This window comes from Myodes glareolus, chromosome 6 (genome assembly GCF_982192425.1).
Source record: "Myodes glareolus chromosome 6, mMyoGla1.1, whole genome shotgun sequence".
Taxonomy (NCBI): domain Eukaryota; kingdom Metazoa; phylum Chordata; class Mammalia; order Rodentia; family Cricetidae; genus Myodes; species Myodes glareolus.
Window position 1 is genome coordinate 91,569,800 of NC_142031.1, and position 23,734 is coordinate 91,593,533.

The 23,734-nt window shown below is 38.6% G+C and overlaps 1 protein-coding gene across 2 annotated transcripts in view; it reads left to right on the top strand.

Annotated features, from left to right (window-relative positions):
- Positions 1-23,681, top strand: part of Prkd3 (protein kinase D3) — a 66,141-nt gene extending 42,460 nt beyond the window's left edge. For both annotated transcript variants that reach the window (XM_085691019.2, XM_048416195.3), the window contains 11 exons: positions 779-902; positions 4,053-4,130; positions 5,338-5,614; positions 8,676-8,728; positions 10,621-10,693; positions 12,624-12,730; positions 15,328-15,489; positions 16,036-16,134; positions 17,697-17,964; positions 20,298-20,383; positions 21,125-23,681. In XM_085691019.2, the coding sequence (XP_085547145.1) occupies positions 779-902; positions 4,053-4,130; positions 5,338-5,614; positions 8,676-8,728; positions 10,621-10,693; positions 12,624-12,730; positions 15,328-15,489; positions 16,036-16,134; positions 17,697-17,964; positions 20,298-20,383; positions 21,125-21,298 (1,501 nt within the window). In that variant the 3' untranslated portion in view covers positions 21,299-23,681. The remainder of the gene's footprint in view (positions 1-778; positions 903-4,052; positions 4,131-5,337; positions 5,615-8,675; positions 8,729-10,620; positions 10,694-12,623; positions 12,731-15,327; positions 15,490-16,035; positions 16,135-17,696; positions 17,965-20,297; positions 20,384-21,124) is intronic.
- Positions 23,682-23,734: the final 53 nt, after the last annotated feature.

A 23,734-nucleotide genomic window follows, 5' to 3' on the forward strand; every position in this document is an offset into this window, starting at 1 on the left:
ATATTTCTAAAATAAATTCTGTCACTTTTGTTATCTACTTGAGAAAGAAAGTACAAGAATTTTTACTTTCTTGAAAAGAAGAGGACTTTATTTAATAGAGTCTAGATAAAATATCCAGCTATGGAGCAGCTACCTCAAGGTGCCAATATTAAATCATTAATGGAACAACCCGGTTTCTTCACACATACAGGTTATCAGGTGGTGAAATGAGTAGCAAGAATGCATTCCTGAGATGTCTTCGTACACATAAACCAAATTGCATGTTTTCTCCAGACACAATTTTACTTGACCTGATTTTACTTACTTCAATGTTTAATTTTCTTAATATCTATAAGTAATTTCTCTTAATAATATTTTTCTTTAATATGATCAACTGATTACTGATTTTGAAATTTGAGCCCAGTGAAGTTGAGTAAACATGTTTTGCTTTATGAATTTATTCTTCTGCCTAGGGCAAGAAAATTCCTCCACAGCAAACCCAAATGAATTCCCCAGGCTCCAGGTCACCTGACTAGAAGATCCTTCTGCTGCGTCCATCGTCTCCCCTCCCTTCCCTGCCCTCTCATGTGTGTCCACAGTATTATAGGAACTTGATACGCTAACTGTGCATCAGTATAACAGGACTAATTCATTTTCTTTTTAAGTCATTGTCTTATGATATTTTGAAAAAACATTAGCTCAGTTATCTTTGAAAATTTTGATGAGGTTATATATAGTATGTATGATACTTTATAAATAGATACTGAAAATATTGATCATAAATTTAAATATTTTTTAGTCCATCCACAAGCAATAATATTCCATTGATGAGGGTTGTACAGTCCATCAAGCACACAAAGAGGAAGAGCAGCACAATGGTGAAGGAAGGGTGGATGGTCCATTACACCAGCAGGGATAACCTGGTCAGTAATTACATACAATTGAATGTGCTTGTAAAACTTGAGAATGATTTCTACTTTCTGTACTTTTAAAATTAAGAATGAAATATATATTAAGACATTATATACACTATAAAAATGTGTAAAAGATATGAGTAATGATTCTAGCTAAAGATGAAAAATTAGAATTGCATTTGCATAGTCATCTTTAGTAAGGTAGGAAACAGCTGTTTTATGTGTATAAACAGTATAAATGTGCATGTTCTCTTTGGATCAGTGTAAGAAAAAAGGAGGAACTGTAAAGTTAAGTTGAGCGGCAGAGGAAGACAGCAGAGTGGAGTCGTTAAAAATGCTGTCACTAAAACTGTAAAACTTTTTATGCCTCTGTTTCTCTGTCTATAAAGTCTGTGTAATAGTAGTACTTTCTTGTACATCCAAATGAGCCAATATATAGATAGGAAGAGCTTAGGGCAATGCTGGGCATATAGTAAGCAGTCCGTTTAGAACAGTAGCCATTAAAATTTGCTGAATATTTTCTAGTAAGTCTTTTAAGAACAATGCGAAGTTAGATTGCTGCAGTGTTCAGACCTCCTCAGGGAAGTCTCTTTGTGCAGAGGATGACAGTTAATGCAGGAACTCGCCAGTGGTCAGCACAGAAAGTAAGTTTCTATGGCGTGTTCAGCCACAGATGAGACAGCCACATCAAACCTGCTCTTCTCCCCAAGACTCAAGGACCATTGCAAAAGGGGCAGAGTTGGGGAGGAACCAAATGAACAGTGTCTTCTGGACATGTCGAAACTGCTGTGCTCATGACCTCCAACAACTGTGCTACCTGTACAAGATCAAGCCGGGCACCGTTCCAGCTCACAAGCTCCTGTCTAGCCAAGGGCTTTGGGGGAGGGAGACTTGATCTTTAAGGTTATGGCTCCTAGTAGGTCAGCCATGCATCATCAATGACCCCATACCCAGGAATTTATGGGTGGCACCAGTTGAACTATAGGTTATTTTTTAAGGACTGATACAAAATTGGGGAGGTGGGTATGAGAACTGGACAGAATTGGGGGAAGTAATGAGGGTAAGAATGATCAAAATTCATTATGTGCATCTATAAAATGCTCAAAAAATAAAAATATTTAAAAACATACAAAGTGTTTAATAAGTAAGGTTTTCATATGGTGCCAGCAGTACAGATTATGACTGAGTATTTTTTCATTTGTGTATAATCCATGTCCTTTCAGCCGGAGTTTAAAAAATATAAACACACATTTGAGAGTTTAGTGATGTGTCTAATGATGGGTAATTCAGTGAATAGTATTGGGATAACCAAATAGCTATTTGGGGTGGAAATGGCTATAACATAAATCACACTTTATATGTAATAAAACTAAATGAATTAAAAGCTTAAATGGTCTCGAGTTAAACCACTAGAAGAAATATGGAAGAGTTATTTTATAAAGACTGTATTGTGGAGGGGAGATTAATTAACCAATCTCATGAAAGAAATTCTCTATGGCAACCTGAAAACAAGACAAATGACAAACTGAAAAGGGCATTTCAGCTTATACTTTAAATAAGAACTAATCAAGAATGTGTGGATAAAGCCAACAAATTGATAATAAAAAATACTACAACCCAATAAAAAAGCAAATTAATATAAAAGGAGAAATCACAGAGAGGGAAATAAAATTACTCTTATACATAAAGTGTGGTTTTGTTTATAATAAAAGAAATTTCAACTTCAATTTGCACTGACAACAATTTTCTTTTTTTGGTACATCAGAGATCAAAAATTTTCATAATACAATGCAGTTAGAAAGTCAATGAATCTCAGCCTGTGGATCATGACCTTTTTGGGGGGGTCAAATAACCCTCTTAGGGGTCACCTAGGACCATCGGAAAACACAGATATTTACATTGCAGCTCATAGCAGAAACAAAGCTGTAGTTATGAAGTAGCAATGAAAATAATTTTATGATTGGGGTCACCACATGAGGAACTGTATTAAAATGTTGCACCATTAGGAAGGTTGAAAACCACTGGTCTGAGTAGTTACCTGCATGTTGGGGATACAACTAAATCAGGTCAAGTCATAAAATAAAACACTATCAAAACAGTTTTTGTATCTTTTTAATTTTTTTCTGTATTTTTAAGGATTTCATATATGTATACAGTCATTGAAATATATCTACTCCATTTTTCCCATGTCCCCCCAACACATCACCCTTTCAACTTCATGTCTTTCTGTGTGTATGATAAACACTAAGTCAAGTTAATGAGTACTACCAATAAATGCCTGGGTATATGGCCACCCACTGAAGTATGCAAACCCTACCAGTGTCCATATCCTCAAAAGAAGTGAATTATTCCCCCTCTCCCAGCAACTGTTCACTATTAATGACTCCTCATTAAGGGGTGAAACCTGAAGATCATCTACTCCACCTATACCAGGATTTTGTCTGGCTTGATCTGGTATAGTCTTGTGCAGAGTACCCACAGTTGCTGTGAGTATGATTGCAAAGCTATGCCATTCCCTAAAGGTGGCATTCACAGGGCTCCTCCCAACCTCTGGCTCTTCCTGCCTGCTGTGTGGTGTCTGAGCCCTGGTAGTGATTGGCTAAATATCAATGTCCCGTTTAGAACTGAGCACTGAGTCTTTATTCTCAGCACATTGACCAGTTGAGGAACCTTTGACCTGGCTTAAGTGCAGCCCAGGTCTGTCAGCTGGAGCTAGGGGAACTGCAGAAGCGTGGGTCTGGGGCTTCCTGGAAGCCCTTACCTGTAGGCACCGGGAACTGGGTAAACAGGATGTTTGGAGTCTGAGAACCACTTTAACTGTTGGTGCTCAGGAAGCAGCTCTGTGTATCTTTTGAGAAATTTAGCATATAAGTCAATTACATAAATCTATGCATGTAAGTAATCCATAGACATTTGTGTGACTGTCTACAAAAGGGTTCCTCAAAACCTCACAACATAGCTTGCTTGGGGAAGAGTAGGATAGGGTGGGCGTCACTGTGGGGGTGATAATTTTCACTAGGTTTCTTTTCTATATTTTGGAGTTTCAAGCCCCATTGTTTAAGCCTACTCAAAATAGAGGAATGGATACTAAAGGGAAAGTGCAAGTATTTTGGAAGGAGTAGTTTTTGAACCACATTTTCTAACTTCTGTTTGTAATAGAGGAAGAGGCATTATTGGAGACTGGACAGCAAATGTCTAACATTGTTTCAAAATGAATCTGGATCAAAATATTATAAGGTAAGGGTTTTGCATTTTATAAGATGTTAAAATAGTATTTTCTGGTTTCAGTCAAGTTTTATATGGTTAACTTCATTTTTATGTGAATATTCTTATTATGACTGCCTAATATAGTTTACAGTGGTCGTTTTAGGTCCTTGTTGGAACAGCTGCTCTTCAGCTCCTTTTAGCGTACACAATCTAAAAAAGCTGAATCGCCTATGTTTTTTGGCTAATATTTGGACTGAACTAATTGATAGTTTAGGCCAACGTGTAGATTAGAAGGAATGCATAAGCAACCTCGTTGCCTGGGATTCTTTTTCTGCCATTATTTTTTCTTGCTCAGCTTAGGGTATTGCTTGCAGAAGAGCCGTCACAGAGACACAGCTATTGAGTGGCACTAACTCATTGAAGTTCACGAGTGTTGGATATGGAGGAAAACTACCTCCTAAATGCTTTTCCGCGTGCGTCTTAATGATCTGCTCCACTCCAAATCTTCCCCTTATTTCACTGTTTATGTATATGTGTGTTTGTGTGTGAACACGCATGTGCACCCATGCATACACATTGAATCTGCAGGTACTTGCAAGAACTGATGTCAGATGTCTTCCTCTATTTCTGTCTACCTTTTCTTGAAGTATAAGTTTTTTTTTATGTGTATGAGTGTTTTATTTCTATGTATACGCACTATGTGCATGCCTTAGGCCCATAGCTGTCAGAAGAGGGCATTGGGTCCTCTGTAACTAGAATTACAGGTAGTTATGAGCTACCATGTGGGTGGGAATTGCACCCAAGTCTTCTGTAAGAGTAGAAAGTGCTCTTAACTACTGAACCATCTCTCTAGCCCTTCTATCTTATTTTTTTAAGATGGGGTCTTTCACTAAGTCTGGGGCTCACTGTTTTGGAAAGACCAGCCGGCCAATGAGCTCCCTGAGATCCATCTGTCCCTGCCTGCTACCCTCCAGCTCTGGGAATCTGACAGGTCCTCATGCTTGCCCGTCTAGCACATTACACATCTCCTGTGCCCTGAGTCTCTAATACTCTGTGATCTGCCTCTAGCATTGCTGGACATTTAAGACAGACATACCATAATGTAATCCAAATACCATATACTGTGTTGGTCTTAGTGACATTCATAAACATGCTTATCTTTGATTGTTTTTAGTGTATTTAAAGAATAAAAACAAATATGTGTTCATAGTTTTTCAATGACTAACTTTTATTTCAGGAAATTCCACTTTCAGAAATTCTCCGCATATCTTCACCACAAGATTTCACCAGCATTTCACAAGGCAGTAACCCACACTGTTTTGAAATCATCACTGATACTGTGGTGTACTTTGTTGGGGAGAACAATGGGAGCAGCTCTCACAACCCTGTTCTCGCTGCCACTGGAGTGGGACTTGATGTAGCACAAAGCTGGGAAAAAGCAATTCGCCAGGCCCTCATGCCTGTAACTCCTCAAGCGAGTGTTTGCACTTCTCCAGGTCAAGGAAAAGACCACAGTAAGTGGAAATACCTTTGGTGGCTTCTCCTTGTCTTGAGCATTTGTAGATATACTTGAGTGACTGTGCTCTTTTTTTTTCTTTTTCTATTTTGTATTTTTAATGTTTAAGTTTTGTCTTTAATAGGCAATACCATTAGATAATAGTTTCATAAAGCTACACTGGATGTCATTCATATGTACATATACATGAGTACATATGTGAGTGATGACTCCAGTGTCTAGCCACAACCACCTACAGAATTAATCTCCTTACATTTAAACTCTGCATCTACCAGCATGCTCTCTGTCCAATCTGAGATAGGTATTTTTTTTTTTGCCTCTCTATAATAGTAGCTACTTTGTAGAAGTGTTAATGTTAAGTGGAACCAGATAAAGAACAGTGCTACAGTAGTTAGCATTGATGAAGTCTCATGAGATTAGTATTGGTACTTTATTTCATGCTGACATATAAATCTGTAATAAAGTACTGTGTTTACATTATATACATAAAACCTGTTAAGTCAGAATGATGTTACTTTTAAGTTAATCAAGACAAATTAAAATGATATTGAGGTGGCCATGGTGGTACATGACTTTAATTCCAGCACTGGAGAGGCAGAGACATGTGAATCTATGACTTAGAGGCCAGCCTGGCCTGTATAGCGAGTGCCAGCCAGGGCCATAGTGAGATTCTGTCTCAGAGAGAGCGAGAGAGAATATTACACCAACACAAGTTATAAAATTAAAGCCAAGTTAAATAAAGGTTGAATGAATATTTAATAGTAAATAAATTGTTGCATAGTATCACTTTTACCTTATTGTAATTATGTCTATAGAGAATTATAGAGAAACATAACTCATTCATTATATTGAAATAAGTATCAACTACTGTCCAAATAAAGTGTATCTCAGTTTACCCATATTATTTTATGCAACTGTTTTGTGTGTTATGTTAGGCCTTGAACTAAAATCCAGAAGAGAAATAATAAAAGCTATTTAAGGGAATATGATATATATAGGTGTTAGGAAGTAGCAAAATACAGTACAGGAAACAAATAAGGAATACTTCACTGTGGAAACTGAGATCTGGATAGGAAAAGTAGAGATTTCATAATAGAAATTATGGTTTAGAATTTGGGCTGCAGTCAAGACTAGGATAGGCAGAGGTAAATGAAGAGGGAGAGGAGGTAGTCTTGCCTTCACTGGGGAGACAGGTGTAATCAAAAGGATGAAGGTTGTAGTCGTGTGTGTCTTTGCTGTTCAGTGTGACCTGAGAAAGGATAGGAAAATGGATAGTAAATACTTAACAGTATTTAAGTTTTGGGACGATTTAGACAAAATAACATTTAACCAAAACTAAAAACCCTCCCCCTAGAAATGATAGAGACATATATACACACACATTTTATTTTTAATCCAAAATCTCTGAGGCAGAATCCTAGGAGTTAAGAGTGAAGATCATGGGGAATGTAGACTCACTGCTGTTGCTTACTTTGCTGTGTGATCTTGGACTCTGTCACCTAAAATGGGAAGAAAAAAAGATGTGCACAGTGTACTTGGCATAGTGCCTGGCACTTAACCTAGTATTGCTCCTGCTTTGTTGCTCTGGCTGTCTATATAATAGCCAGTCTGGAACCTATAGAAATTAAAACTGGATGAATCCAGATAGAGGAGGCCATTGAGAAAAAAAAATGAAACTAGGAAACAAGCTACTGAAAGGCAGTGGCAGGCACATTAATTCTGTCCGTGCCTTTTCTTGATTGTTGTTTAAAGATCTGAATTGCTTTCAGGGTGTGGTGGTATGCTCCTTTAATTCCAGACCTCCAGAAGGTAGAGGTAGGTGGATGTCTTTGAGTATGAGGCCAACATGGTCTTTGTAGAGAGTTTCAGGCCAGTCTGGATTACATAATGGTGTATTTCAGTACCACTGTATAAATTTATCTAATTTAAACTTTTTAATAAAAATTAAAAATGCTTTTTTTTAAAATGTGCACAACTGTTTTACCTGTATGTATGTCTATGAACTACATATGTGAATGATTGCCCTCAGAGGCCAGAAGAGGGTATCAGATCCGCTAGGACTGGAGCTACAGATTGTTGTGAGCCACCCTATGGGTGCTGGGATTCAAACCCAGGTCCTCTTTAAGAACAGTGTTCTTAATCACTGAACCATCTCCAGTTGCATGCTTTTTTATATTTTATGAAGCACAATTAATAAAAGCTCAGGGTCAGAAATTGGGGTTCAACCTAAGGATCCGAAAAACAAAACAGCCAGCCACTGGCTTGACCTCAGTCTGAAATGGCGATCCTACTTCCTGGAATCTCAGAAGGAGATTGTGTCGACTGAAAGCTATTTCCTCCCATTTTATAATCCTCTCTAGGGCTGGGATTAAAGGTGTGCACTGCCAATTTCTATGGCAACTAGTGTGGCTACTGGGATTAAAGGTGTGTGTCATTGTGGCTACTGAGATTAAAGGTGCATGTTACCATAATCTGGTCTATAAGGCTACCCAGTGGGACTGTTTTACTCTCAGATCTTCAAGCAGTCATTATTTATTAAAATACAATTAAAATCCACTACAGTTTTAAAACAGTATAAGCAGAATAGAAATATAAATATTACAATCCTCATTCCCCAGCCTACAGCACCCACTCCCCAGAAGTAACATTTTTATTTTTAATTCAGACCCTGCTACCCTACAGCTTGTTTTCTCTTCATTTAATTCTGACAGTGCTGGTAATTGAATCCAGGGCCTTACACTTCTCACATAATAGACAAATGCTCTATCACTGATCCATGCCAGCGCTGCACATAATAGGGCATCATGGCTAGTTTTCTGACTCAGTAGATGTGGTTCTGTGTTGTTTACTAAATATTGAGAGTATTATTTTATATAGATGTGTCATTTTATTTACTCAGTTCTTGTTGGTAGATTAGTATTGATATAACATTTTATTGAATATATTATCTGTATTGATGTATTTTTAAGTTTAATAAGCTATTGATTTTCATGCTAGTAAATTATATTGTCATATACTAATTTTTGTGCTTTTTCTCATTTCATTCTTATATTTTACAGAAGATCTGGCCACTAGTATCTCTGTATCTAACTCCCAGGTTCAGGAGAATGTGGTAAGCAATAATTAGATCCAATATGTGCAGACCAGATATTTAAAATAAAGAAATTAATGTCAAAGTCTTACCAGGATTAAGTCTATGCCCCCAAGTACTGAGCAGTTGCTAAGATAGAAAGCTAAACTTCGTAGTCATGCTGACCTGAGCTAGCAGTTCTGCTTTAGATTAGAAATTGAGGTAGATTCTTTTTAATCATGAAAATAAGAATTTCTTCACTTAGAAGGTGACATGAGAACTATACAGTGGTAAGCTTTGTCACTAGGTGAAGTTACTTTATCCTGGTCCACAGAGAAGGCTTCCTACGGAGAAGTGCAGCCTGAGCTCCGCTCAGAGGATGGACTGGGGTTTGCCCAGTCTTGAGGGAGTGAGCTGGGAGACATTCATGCATGCATAGAAACAGGATGAGCAAATGGAAGGAAGCAGGAAATGGAGGACCCTCAGTGACTAGATTAAGTTTGCTGTGTGTAAGCACACATAACTTTTGTAGTAGTATGGCAGCCTCCTTTTGTAAAGAACCAGATATTAAACAATTACATGGTAGAGTCTTCCCAACTTTGGCCACTTTAGCAAAGACCTACACAGGAAAGAGTGTGACTATTTTAACAAACGTGTGGCACTGAAATATGAATCTCATGTACTATTCACATATCACAAATTATTACTTTGATTTGTCCAGTTATTTTAAAAACTTAACCATGGATTAAGCCACAAGGGAAGAGCCAGGAGCCATACTTTTCCTTCTCTTGGATGAGACTGAAAGAAACAAACGGAAATACTGTGAAGTTGTTTTGTGTTGTTCTCGGATAAGAACCTCTCTCGCCTGGAGTTTCAAGCTATTATAGTTTTCTAACAGAAGTATGGGGCTTTCTGAGATGGAGTCGAGAATGGATTCTAGTCAGGAAGAGATAACAGGCATCAGGAGATATAACCTGTGTCGCCTTGGTAATGGTTGAAATAAATTCCACATTGAGCAGAGAAAGGGGAACCCTAAGAACATGAGAGGACATGTCTGAATGACCCCTCAGGAGTCTATAGAGATGTGCATCCATGGCTAAGGAGAAAAGATTCAGCTTTGGCCTCATTTGCTTTGAATACCCCTTGTCTCATTGGTTTAGAACCAAAATTTCATCACTTAAGTTAAAAATTGAATTGAGGTTGACAAGCTTATACAAATGATTCTTACAGCCTTTAAAGTCTTCATTATAACTTAACATATATACATAGACACATTCACTGGTGTTTGCTTTAAGGCTGAAGCTTTGAATATGTTAAATGGGCTTATATTCATCTTTTACCAGTCGTTCCTATAATGCAGTTCTGGCACTACACACTCCAAGTTAGTATTCGAATGTTCTGAGAGCAGCAAACAGTAACCAAAAAAAAAAAAAAAAAAAAAAGGAGGGAGGAGCATTGAGTGGATGATTTATGTTAGAATTTCACACACATCTCAATCCCAGTGTAAATTTAAGTGTTGATTTTGAATATGGATCTAGGTGCACGTGTATATATATATATATATATATATATATATATATATATATATATATATATATATATATATATATATGTAGAGGCCAAGGCAAACTCAAGCATCATTCCTCCTGTCAAACAGCTTTCACCATGTATGTGTATGTGTGTGTGTTCTCGCACTAGCTTGAGGCTCACTGATTAGGCAAACTGGTTCCAGGGCAAACTTAGTCCTCATTCCTGTCGAGTGTGTGTGCGTGTGCGTGTGTATGTTCACTTACTAGCTTGGGGCTCACTGATTAGTTAGGCAACCAGCAACTACCAGGGATCAGCGTAGAAAACTTTTTGCTCTAGCATAAAAATTAAAATGTGTTTAATTATGATTCAGAGACATTTATGGTGTTTGCTTACTTCCTTGATAGGACATCAGCAGTGTTTACCAGATCTTTGCAGATGAGGTGCTTGGTTCTGGCCAGTTTGGCATTGTTTATGGAGGTAAGCAATTACAACCTTTTATATATGTAGTTTCTAAATTGTAAATATTAAGATGGCTGTTATTCCTGTAGCTCACAGTTTCGTTAAGTTCCCCTTTCCTCAAAGGTTGGTTTGCATCCTCTCAAATAAGTCCTTTCTGGTAAAACAGTATCGCTTCATTTCAGTTAGAAAATTCTAAAAGTAACAGAATCAGGAAATTATTTTTGTAGTAAGTCTCCCTCTTCTTAAAGATCACATATAAAGGTGTAGGTTGTGTGGACTGTTCACTGAAGTATGCTCCGCACTAGTTTCTAGTGCAAAGGCAATATTCATTTTCTGTTGACATGAATATTCTATCAGGTCTGAATATCTGAACTCTTTTCTTTTTTTTTTTAAATGTATAGCCCAGGCTGGCCTCAAACTCGTGATCCTTCTGCCTCTGCCTTCAGCAAATTCTACCGGCATGCGCCACCACAACCAGCGATTATCTGAACTCTTATTATGCTCTGTGGTTAAGGATGCTGATGAAACTATTTAGCCTCGGTGTCTCAGTATCTCATCATCTGCTTGATGAAGCTAGTAAACTGAATTGCTCTGCTCATAGACTTATTGGAATTAATTAAAACTAATGTGTCCATGAAAGTACTCCATAAGCAATAGTACAGGATAGAATGTCAGATCTTTGCCATCCCTTGCTTCCTCCATTGGTTGGACCCTTCTTTCACACTCTTGGAGTGAGTCTTTCAGAAAATCAACATCTGATACTAGCATTAGTACATCCCGAAGCCCACTCTCTGTGGTCACATTCTCTTCTTGCTTTGTAGCCTCCACTCTAACCGAAGTTCCGTTTTCCTTCTTCCAGTCACACTTGCACACCTCTGTACTACCCCTCTGCCCCTTCTCCATCCTTGCTCCTCTGGTGGACATTCCTTTGTTTTCAGGCTCAGTGAAGGGCTTTCTCCCCATCCCACCTTCATGGAATAAGTGCAGTGTGCTTCCTTGGTGCTCCTGCCACACAATGGGCATCCTTCTGCCGTAGTGCATGTAACACTTTGGGTTTCTCTCATCTTCCTATTGAACTTTGAGGGTAGCCTTAGAGATTCTGTGCTTTCCTTATATTCTCAGTATCTGCCATTATGTTTCACACAGAAAACGTGTGGGTTTTACACATAGACACAACACTGTGGTTTGTAACTTCAAATTGTCCCTTTTAGACTAGTGATATCACTGTAAGACCTCACTGAAGGAAGAGAAAATGGTCTAGAGTGCTGCTGGCATCTTACCAAACATGCCCTCTTAAATCAGTCACATTTTGGGGACTGTGTCCTTGAAACACTTATAATTTTCAAGTTAATAGATTAGTAGAAAGCCAATCACTTGTGTGTTAACTAAAGCTAATAAATAAATATACCTGCTGTTTTTTACCTCTTAAACTGTAGCATTTAAACAGTGACCTCACTTAATAAATACAAGGCAACTAATTCATTTTAATGAATGAATGAGATACTGTTGCATACTTATTTTATATCTAGAATACAAAGATCTGGAGTTTGAGGGTATAACGTAATTACTCTGCTGAATCCAACTAAAAATAAAGTTAAATAAAATAAAGTTAGTGAACTTAACTAAAATAAAATACATTATTTCCATTTTGACAGTCTCTGAAGACTTAGGGCATTTAAAAACTCATTTATTTAACATAGTCTGTTACTTCTTAGCAAGAAAGTTCACAAAGATGTTAGGCGTTTCAGGTCATGAAGTTGCCTTTATTACAGGGCAGTACTATAGAAAAAAGCATCTCATTTCTTAAGACTGTGGAAAAGAAAATGAACAACAGAAGATATAAGAGTAAATACATTAAATTTCAGTCTGGACAACTTCCCAGTAAAGCTTTTCTGTTCTGATATAGCTGCCATAGCTGCCCATTTGATTCTTTTCTGTTCTTGAAAAGGAAAACACAGGAAGACTGGAAGGGATGTGGCTATTAAAGTAATTGATAAGATGAGATTCCCCACAAAGCAAGAAAGTCAACTCCGGAATGAAGTCGCTATTTTACAGGTAAAAAAAAAAAAAAAAAAAAAAAAAAAGAATTAAAATGGCTTACATAGACTTTAGTCTTTTGATTTCTGAGTGAATATTTTTGATGATGCTGATAAGGATGTGTTTAGGGGTTGGTTTTGATGTTTTGAATACTGAACAGTGCAGGTCTTTTTTTTTTTTAAAGATTGCAATAATGTTTAAAAGTTTAAAGGAGGCTGCTATTATTTTATTCTGTAATGTTAGTTTGATTAGATTTTTTTTTTCCTGAGTGAAATCTCTAAAGATATGAAGTATCCAGTCTTAATTCATTCAGGGATATTAATACTTCTGCTGTATTTTTATGTCATTATTTTATTCATCAGATTCTCAGAAATAATGTGAACATACTAATTACTATAAAAATAAACACTGGTTTTAAAAGTGTACCTTTTAACAGTAGTATGTTATTCTATTAATTCAAAGTTATTTGTATTGTATTATTTCATTAAAAGTTGTGGCATATATTTTGGTTTATTTGGGATTTTTGTTGTCTGGTTTTTTGATGCCAAGGCTTGCTATGTAGCCCAAGATAGTCTCACACTCATGGTGATCCTCCAGCTTTAAGTCTCATGAGTGCTGGAAAACAGATATGCACCAACATACTCAACTTGTTCAAATATATGTTAGCAAGAATGTCAATCACATAAAATAAAGTACTTGTATTTTTCTTTTGACCTATTATCTTTATCTCCTTATGTAGCTTGATGGTTTATCTTCTGAATGTTGTGAATACTAATCATACTCAAATGCCCATTAGCTCATTGTGTGACTTTCCATGTTGTTGAAGAAATACCCCTGAGGTAGTTAACGCTCTCCACCCTCCATCTGTTTGTGTGTGAAATTAAGATAGTCTGCTGCACTTAGGCTCCTTTGAAGGAGAGAAGTGTTTAAGCAAATGATTAATGATTCATTTCTGGCATTATCATCACTGGTAAGGAACAGGGGAATGATAATCAGAGTTTCTGGTCAGTAGGTACCTAAGGTCGTCTCAAGCCATGTTTCCAACAAGCTAACCTCAGGTAGATTATTAATAGCATTTACATAGGCTCTGTGTGAGTGTGTTTTTGATGTCTTTTCATATTTAATTTTGAAATCTTGCTGTCCAACTAATATGTAGAACAATAAAAATGAGGGTCTATATCTAAGGATTTATTTTTCTTTGACTTTGATCATAAACAGAGCCCTCGACTGAGTATTGAATTTAGGGATTTTCAGTTATTGCACACAGTGAATTCTGGTTGTTTATGTCAATGGTATTCGGTAACTTTAGGGTGTCTCCAGATACACTCCCTTCATATAAACTTATTTATTTGGGAGAAGGAGTATGTGTGTGTCCAAAATTGTGGCTTCAGGTCTCCTGGCAGTGTGTAAACATGTAACAAAATCTGTATGTATATATAGTTTAAAGATGAAGTTTAATACTATTTGAATGTGAGAAAAAGAATAATGTGAACTTATACCACAATATTTTTGCAAAACAAAATTTTCAAATCACATTTTATTTACTGAAATTGGTTCTATAAGATTTAGTCAGTGAGAATCCCACAGAAACTTTTCCCATGGATTGAATGAAACCTGTTAGAATTTACACTCCAGCCGCCCTTCCGTATGTGCGCTATGACACAAATGCACACACTGAGATAAATATTTATGAAAAGGATGACTACAGAAGGCAGAAGAAATGTATAAAGATTAAAAGTGGAATTAATAAAGGAAATAATACAGGTGTCAGTTCTGTGTCTGGGAGGTAGGGGTGCGTGTAAAAGTAAAGCAGCCAACCTCGGCTATTTATTTAAAATACAAAGACATCTTGTGGAAAGAGACATAACAGAAGACACTGCAAACAGTCCCTCCCTTCACTAAACCACTTCTCAGTACACAACTGAGAAAAACACTTATGATTTTTGTTGCAGTTTTTATTTTATATGCTTTTAGTTTACTTTCTAAGTTTTTTATTCATTATTATTACATATATACATGCAAATTTATAAATACAATCTGCTGATTTGATTTATATGTGTGTATACATATGTATGTACATGTTTGTGTGTTTAGGACTTGAATCTTTCAGGGACTCATCCTCATACAGACTTATTGTCCCTTCCATGGCAGTCATGATCTGACTGTAGTTCTCCATTTATGGGTAGGGCCTTCTGAGATTACTCCCATCATATTGTAGTCATCTGGTAGTGTCATTTTACAGGGCTTGTTAAGGCAACCATATTATTGAACTTTCATGGATGCAGCTTCCCTGTCATATATAGAAGAAACTATCTTGCATCAGGCTTCCTGATCTTCTGGCCCTACCACAATGTTCTGAACCTTCAGTACAGCATTGGGATTAGGTGTGTCATTTGGTGTTGGGTACCCCGTGGTCTCTGAATTTGGATCAATTGTGCCTTTCTGTAAGGACCTCCATCTAATCCAAAAAGAAGCTTCTTTGAGGAAGGGTGAGAGTAAACTGTTTCTTTCTGAGCTGGATATTCATATAATCATCGCAGTATTTCAGGTGGTTTTGTGGTAAGATTAGTTCTTTACTAAAAATGGTCATTCAAACACCTGCCACTTCTCTTCAGAATCTACACCACCCTGGGATTGTAAATCTGGAATGTATGTTTGAAACCCCAGAACGAGTCTTCGTAGTGATGGAAAAACTTCATGGAGATATGTTGGAAATGATTCTGTCCAGTGAAAAAAGTCGACTTCCAGAGCGAGTTACTAAATTCATGGTCACACAGGTATTTTAACTCTACCTTGAAACCAACAAAACTAAGAGTTAATGGCACCATGTTTGCCATTGAGAAACTAAGGATTAGTAGCCTTAATAAAAGTGAAACAATAATACTTTTAACTACATCTTGATTAAGTAAGTTTGAAATTATCATACAATTCAAGAACTCATCTTAGAGTTTAACTGATTTTCTAGACATTAAGAAAAAGCCCCTGGCAAGGGCAGAATCACCCTTAAATTATGTGTGTGTGTGTGTATGTGTGTGTGTGTGTGTGTGTGTGTGTGTGTGTATGTGTGTGTGTGTATGTGTGCCTAGAAGTCAAGAAGACATCAGCTTGTATGGAGTTGGAGTTACAAACAGTTGTGGACTGCCATGTGGGTCCTGGGACCTGAACCTGGGTCCTTTGCAAGAACAACTTGTTCTCTTAACATTTATGCTATTTCTCCAGGGCTTGGGTCAGCATATAAAGTAACGGGGTTCATTATGGCATTTTCATACCTGCTTGCCATTGCTCGCTCTCAGTTGCTCCTCTCAAAACCTGTTTTCTGACAGATACTTGTTGCCTTGAGGAATCTACATTTTAAGAATATTGTGCACTGTGATTTAAAGCCTGAAAACGTGCTGCTTGCATCAGCAGAGCCATTTCCTCAGGTGAGACATTCTCCAGAACCCGATTAAGAACTATTTTGAGTTAGTGACATTTACACAGTACCCTCCTAATACAAAACAGAGCACTCAGTATATGCCATTGTAGTCTATAATGCCAGTTTGAATCAGTAGCTGCATCATTTAAATTCAAACTTTATTATTGTATTGCTGTAGTCCATTTAACATTTTTAGATATAAATAGGTCTCAAGAAATAAACTTTTAGGGGGTTCTAATTGTGTATAAATGGCTCACAACCACACATTTAAGGTCTGTACTTTCCAAATTTCTGAGTAGAGGAGTCCCCAGGTTCGGTTATGATGCAGTTAATGTTGTTCACAAGGCATGTATCATAGGGCATATACTAGAAACGGCAAGCAGCATTTGAATATGCCTCCACCTCTGCTCTCCAGTATCTGTGCTGTGGTTTTGTAGACATTGTCATCTGTAAGCCCCGTTTTACTTACCTACTGATGTGTAGCTTCCTGGGCAACAGATATTCTCAGATAGTGGTTCTCAACCTTCTTAATGCTGCAACCCTTTAATACAGTTCCTCATGTTGTGGGGACCCCCAATCATAAAATTATTTTTGTTGCTACTTCATAACTGATATTTTGCTACTGTTATGAGTTGTAATGTAAATATCTGATACATAGATTGTAACAGGAGAGAGGGCCTGCTTTTGGTCCCGACCACCCAGCTAGCATACACCCGAAATAAACACACAGAAATTGTATTAATTAAAACACTGCCTGGCCCATTAGTTCTAGCCTCTTATTGGCTAACTCTCACATCTTGATTTAACCCATTTTTAATAATCTGTATGTCACCACAAGATCGTGGCCTACCCGGAAAGATTCAGCATGTCTGACCTGGCGGCTCCATGGCCGTTCTCTCACTCTGCTTTCTTCCTCCCAGAATTCAGTTCTGTCTTCTCCACCTACCTAAGTTCTGCCTTATTAGGCCAAGTGGTTTCTTTATTGATTAACCAATGAAAGCAACACAAAAACAAAAGGACCTCCTACACCATAGATGGTCTTAGGCAACCCATGTGAAATGGTTGTTTGACTCCCCCCAAGGGGTCTCAACCAACAGGTTAAGAACTGCTGTCCTAAGAGTCAGTAAATAAAGGATGCTTCAAAATACTTATTTTGTAGCTTATTTTTCATGCAACAAAACATTTATTGAGTACTTTTATATTCCCAGACACTGAGAGCCCATTGAGGGTTCTAAACTGAAACACAATTCCTATTACAGAGATAGAAAAGGGATTTCCTTAAAAGTGAAGAAAGATCAGCACCCTCCACACATCTCATCAAAACAGTAGAACTGAACCCTTGCTCCCTGAATCTGATAAATGGAGTACAAATTGCTTTTAAATTAAGCAATTGGCTAGCTCTTCATGCTACTGTAATATCAAGAGCTGTGGATGTATCTGTCTGCCTCTGGAAATATTTCAGTTTCCCTGTCTAGGACTGTTTTGTGTATGATTAATACCTTTGGTTAAGTGCATTGAACATATCTAGGAACAGGTATATTAATAAGCTTTTACACATTCAATTTCCAGGTGAAGTTGTGTGACTTTGGGTTTGCACGCATCATTGGTGAGAAGTCATTTCGGCGGTCAGTGGTGGGAACTCCAGCTTACCTAGCCCCTGAGGTTCTCAGAAGCAAAGGCTACAACCGTTCCCTAGACATGTGGTCCGTGGGAGTCATCATCTACGTGAGCCTCAGCGGCACATTTCCATTCAATGAAGATGAAGATATAAATGACCAAATCCAAAATGCCGCATTTATGTATCCACCAAATCCATGGCGAGAGATCTCCAGTGAAGGTAAAAAAGAAACAAGTTTCAGGTCCACACCATTAGCCCTCATTTCATTTCCCTAATCCGTTACCAGTCTTTGGCCACTCTACTTGTGTTTATTATTTTAATTATTACTACTTTTTTTTTTTTTTTTGGTTTTTTGAGACAGGGTTTCTCTATAGCTTTGGAGCAGATCCTAGAACTAGCTCTGTAGACCAGGCTGTCCTTGAACTCAGAGATCCACTTCCCTCTGTCTTCCAAGGGATTAAAGGCGTGTGCTACCACCCCTCTGCTTATAATTTCCTTTTTTTTTTTTTTTTTTTTTTGAGATAGGGTCTTACTTTGTAGCTCTGGCTGGCCTGGCCTAGAACTTCCCGGGATGGCCTTGAACTCAGAGATCTGTACACCACTGTGTAAAACCAAACTCTCTACTCTTAAACTTTGTCTCATTTTTCTCATAATTTTCAGGCACTGCTGTCACCCCGGCTCTAATAGCCTCTTCCAGAAACTACTGAACTATCTTTACCTGTGCTGCTCACTAGCCTCTTCCCTAATGTCTCAGTCACTGGGCACACCGTCTGCAAGAAGGTCATTCTCTTTAACCACACCACAGCTGTCAACTCCTCGTGTGGCCCTCGCTAAGTGCCTTTCTAGCTTCACCTCCCACTTCTTATACACAATTATTGTATACTCCCTCCTGAACTCTTTCCTGCATCTTGCTCAGGTCTTTTCCCCCCTGCCAGCAGCCCCTCCTTCTCACTGCTGCCATTCTTCAGAGACTTCCTAACTTGTGATTGGCCTGTGAGTTCTCCTGACTTACCCCTCCTCCAAGCTATGTAAGATCTACTTAGGCAAACAGTTGGGCATTTTTTCTTAAGTATATGTTTTGGTGGTTAGTTATTCCAGTCTTCAGAACAAGATCGTAAACTCCTCGATTAGACACTATTAGCACATGCACTTTATACCCAGAATGCGCTTTTGTGTCTGCAGTTCAGTTTTCAGTCCTCTGATCTCTTACCATCAGGAAGCTTCGTGCTGTAGTTTTCATGACTAGTGAAGGCTTTTCCATCTGTAATGCCTGCTTCTGGATGTGATAATAAGAAGCCAGGGCAGTTGGTGGACAGTAATCCCAGTACTGTGGAGGTTTCAGGGCTTTATGCAAGACCTTTTCTCAGGGAAGGTTCAGGGAGAAAGGCATGCAAGGGGATAAAGTTTACTGATGGAGTGCACCATCCTTGGAAAACAGCTCCCTGGTAGGTAGTAGAAGTAGTGCTACGGAATGTCCCCCGCTGGGTTTAGCCAGCCGTTGAATGAGTAGGTCGTTTTTTACCTTTGCAAACATACTGGGCCGGATGACAGTTGATAAATACCCCACTAAGCTAGAAGGAGTGTCAGGAACAAAGAAAAGACTAGTGCTTCACTTTGTAACAAAAGGAGCTCAGAGCTGTCTCGGAGCTCTGAAGGCAGTATGGCCCACGGTCCTCTGCTGTGTCACTTAGTCATTTCCTGCGGGAGGAATGGAAGCGCTCCTGAAACCGATACCGGTCATGAGCCCAGGACAGACAAAGATGTGAGGAATTTAAAACATGGAAGCAATGAAGGACTCAGGGAAAACCTTTGCCACTTGGGACTGGGCTTTCTAATCTGTATTCCAGACACATCATTATGTAGTCTGTGATCAATGTGTAGTTTTATAGTTGCCTTGATTTTATATCAGTTTCTCCAGATAATTGAGTAAAATGTGCTAAGTTTTCACCTTAAATACCAAATCACCCCTAACCTGTTTGCTAAAACCTGCAGCGTGAACTTATGTTGTTGCCTCGTAAGTTCTCACTGGGTCTGTGGTAGTAAGAGTGACTTCTCCACTTTGTCAGAGCAGGTCAGGGAAGAGAGCATTGTGGTACCCTTGGAGAGGAAAGATCATCTGGAATCAGAATCTGTTTGTTCATCCTCAAATAATAGTAATGGACACTTAGTGCCTGTGTGCAAAACACATTCTAAGATTTGTGTTAAGCTGATTTCATATTCTCAACAGTTTCATTGCGCAGATGAGGAAATTAAGGCGCAGCATAGTTTAGAAATGGACCATGTCACACTGGTGCACATCAGCCTACCCATCTGGCTTCACTATATTAGTGTAACCTGTACTCTATTCTGTACCCTTACCATAAGAAGTCGGCGTTCATACTCACAGCAGGAAGCATTCATGGGTCACTTCTGTGTATTAAATTCTATATACTAGAGAAGCGAAAATTTCTTCATGCCATGTTTACATGGATCAAACTGCCCTCCTGCAGGCAAAATCACGGGTTTGAGAACAACTCCCCTAAACTCATATCTAATTTTGCCTTTTCATCTAGCAATTGATTTGATAAACAACTTGCTTCAAGTGAAGATGAGAAAACGTTTCAGTGTTGACAAATCTCTCAGTCATCCTTGGCTACAGGTAAAGAAAAAAAGATTCTGTCTGCTTCTTAGCCTCCCGTGAGTTTGTCTTCACTAGCGAATCTACTCAGAGAGCAACAAGTTCAGCACATTTCTCAGGATAATCTTTAGGCATCATCTGTGTCTGGCTCAGACCTCTGGAAGTGGTGCAGCCTATCCTGCAGGTCAGTGTCGACAGGCAGTTAAACACCCACGAACTGAGGCAATGACCTTTAATAAGGACTTAGTTGTTCATGCCTTTCTTTTTTTAAGGTCAACATACCATACTATTCAATATATTTTATTTTAAATGTCCACTAAAAGGTTTGTGTTTGGCTTGATTCCTCCATGAGTTACTTGAGAGTAAGCGGAGAAGCTGCACAGCTGTTTTATAGGACGTAGGGAGTAGAAGGAACATTAAACAAATGCCCTTCTGGGCTCATCGATTAGTAAGCCAACCTGATAATATATTCAAACACGCCCCTATTTTGAGCAGTAAGATGTATGCTTCTAGCCATATAAAGCGAATGTCTTTGTGATGATTACTGTTAACTAGCTCAAAAGCCTAGGAGAATTTTCCAGAAACTAGTTCCTTTCCTTTATACAGACTTTAGAGTTTAAGATTTATCTTTAGCATTGCTAATGTCAAATACAGTTAGAATTTAGGGGTAGGAGTTGTCAGTGGTGTCACTGAAGTTGTAACAAGAGAGGGGTCTGCGGCATTTTGTCTATTTTATGGGTCATAATCATTTTCTTTTCCTAGGATTATCAGACTTGGCTTGACCTCAGAGAATTCGAAACTCGCATTGGAGAACGTTACATTACACACGAAAGTGATGACGCTCGCTGGGAAATACACGCATACACACACAACCTCGAATACCCAAAGCATTTCATTATGGCCCCCAATCCAGATGATATGGAAGAAGATCCCTAGTTATCAGCGAGCTAACTTCAGTGAGGAAGGATTTCATTCATGAACTCTGCTGCATAACTGTTGCTCTCTGCAGGCTGCCATCGCAAGGAGGCACAGCATGGGGAAATAGAACGATTGGTGGCGCCAGTCCTAGCTCATAACGAGTAGGTACATGAAGGGAAACTGAGTAATAAAACCACATAATGACATCAGAATGAAACTTGTTACAAATTCTTATAGCATAAGCAATAACTGGTTCTGTCATTTTTCTTAATCCTTCACATTAGCACAATGTGAATTAGCACTTAATTTATCTCTCCTTTGCTGTTACTACATCATTTGTTTTAAAAAGCCTGTGACTGTCTAGTTATTGCTTATAAGGCTGATTACTCAACAGGTTTGTAGTTCAGCAATTGCTATGAGGCTAACAATATATGTAAGGACTTTTAGTATTTGTCTATTGTTGGAGGCATTGATTTTTCTGGGTCCCGATAAATGGAACACTGTACTGCTAACCTTTTGGGGGCTGTATTCTTAAATATGATCTGTATGACATAAAAATTGTCACCTTTTCTCTGCTGCAATAGCCACAGGACAAGTGGACAATTGGTGTTACAAAATGAATAGATATAGCCGTCATCACTCAGCTCTGCCACTCAACACGTATGTTCTCAATTGACACCATCGTAATGCAAGCTGTGTGCCAACAGCCAGTGGGAACAGCTCTGTGTTTAACTCCATAATTAACCCTCACATGGGTTGAGTAATTTATAGATAAAATTAATACATACTAAAAGGAAAGCTAGTACAGTGTCAATAAATGTCACTATACAGCAAACAGTATCTTTCCTTCTTCCCTATCCTTTGGGTGGGATCTGCATTTTATTTTGAGCAGTTTGGGGGAGTGGGTTGAAGTCAGATAGGAAAGTTCAGTGTATCGGGGCGGGACCGTATTACAGCAGTCTGGCAGATGGAGGAAGAGTAAGAATTTCTTACACGTCAGCTCCAGCAGCCAGCTGTTTTCCTAGGAGTTATTAATGTAGATTTGGTGTTTCTAATCTAGCAGTCGAACACCAGAAGGGTTTCAGCTTTCCAGATACTGAAAGATCTGCATATTTCACTGGTTGAGCATCCCTGACTAACAAATCTGAAGTCCTCCAAAATCTAGAAACTTTGGAGTTCTGAGGCACTTTCTGATTTTCACATTAGTGATGTTCCAATCCGCTTTACCCAAAGAAAAGGAAAATATGGTATCTGTTTCTTCATCCCCACTAGTCACCAAGAGTAGGGCTTTTGTTGTTGTCCTTTTCTGTGCTAAGAGCAGAGATTTGGAGTCAGAGGACCTGGGTGGAGTCTCAGCTTCCTATTTTAGATTTGTTGTGCTGGGCAGGAGACGGTTTGTCTAAGCATTTAGTTTCTCAGTTTGTAGAACGGAGAGCATAGATTGCTGCCTTTGCCATCCACGGTGTGGCCATGAAGACGGGCATGTGTGAACATCTCTGACAGTCTGGAACAACCGTCGATGTAGTCAGCTACCACTGATCAGGTCTGAGGTAGCGAGAGAGAAACGGTCTGTGTGTGAGCGGACCAAGACTGGGGTGTCTTCACAGATGAGAAAGCAGCTGCGGGGATCTACCGAATATTGAAATCATCCTGAAGAAACAGAAACATTACAGGCTGCCTCTCTGTTGTAAGTTTTGATGCTTTAAAGTATCCTCATGATTGCCATGTGACTACATGCATTTAAAGAAGTTGAGGCACAAGGTTAGCTGCTAAAGGTCATAGTTTGAATATGAATTTGAACCCAGGCCTATGTCTCACGTCCTCTTCCCCGTCCCAGCCACTGATGGTGTACTGTCCATGTGTGTCCAGGAGACCCTGCACATATCTCTGTAACTGTTCTCATGCCGCAGTCGTGAAGAATATTGTTAAGGAACGTCTGTGAATGAATTTTCCCAGTGAGAGGTGGTGACTTCCCTCCGTTTCTGCAAGGTCTGCTTGACCAACACGTACAGGATGGAACAATTCTGCGTCACTCTGCTGTGAGGCGAGCTCACGGGAGTGGCCGTTCTGCTGTATGCTATCATCAGGCTTTACAAGCCGTGACGTGAATTGCACTCTGTTTTTGTTGAAGGCCTGTGTGTCTAAAGAGAAAGACTGCCAAGGCACTGTCAGGTGGTCTGCCGTTGAGTAACTACTCCACTGTTTAACCTGCATAACTTTTTCTCTTTGTCTTAAAGCCAAGTTGTGTTTGCATAAAAAGTAATTGTTTCTTAGAAACGTGATAATTTTCAAAGTAGTGTATAATGACACTGTTTCGTACATTTTATATTTTTTTGTTACATCCCACTTTTTGTAAATATTCTCAAAACTTGATAATAAAATGTATTTCTGTATCACCATACTTTCCTATGTGAAAACTGCAGCCAGTCTCTAGTACAAGGTTCCCAAGAGAAT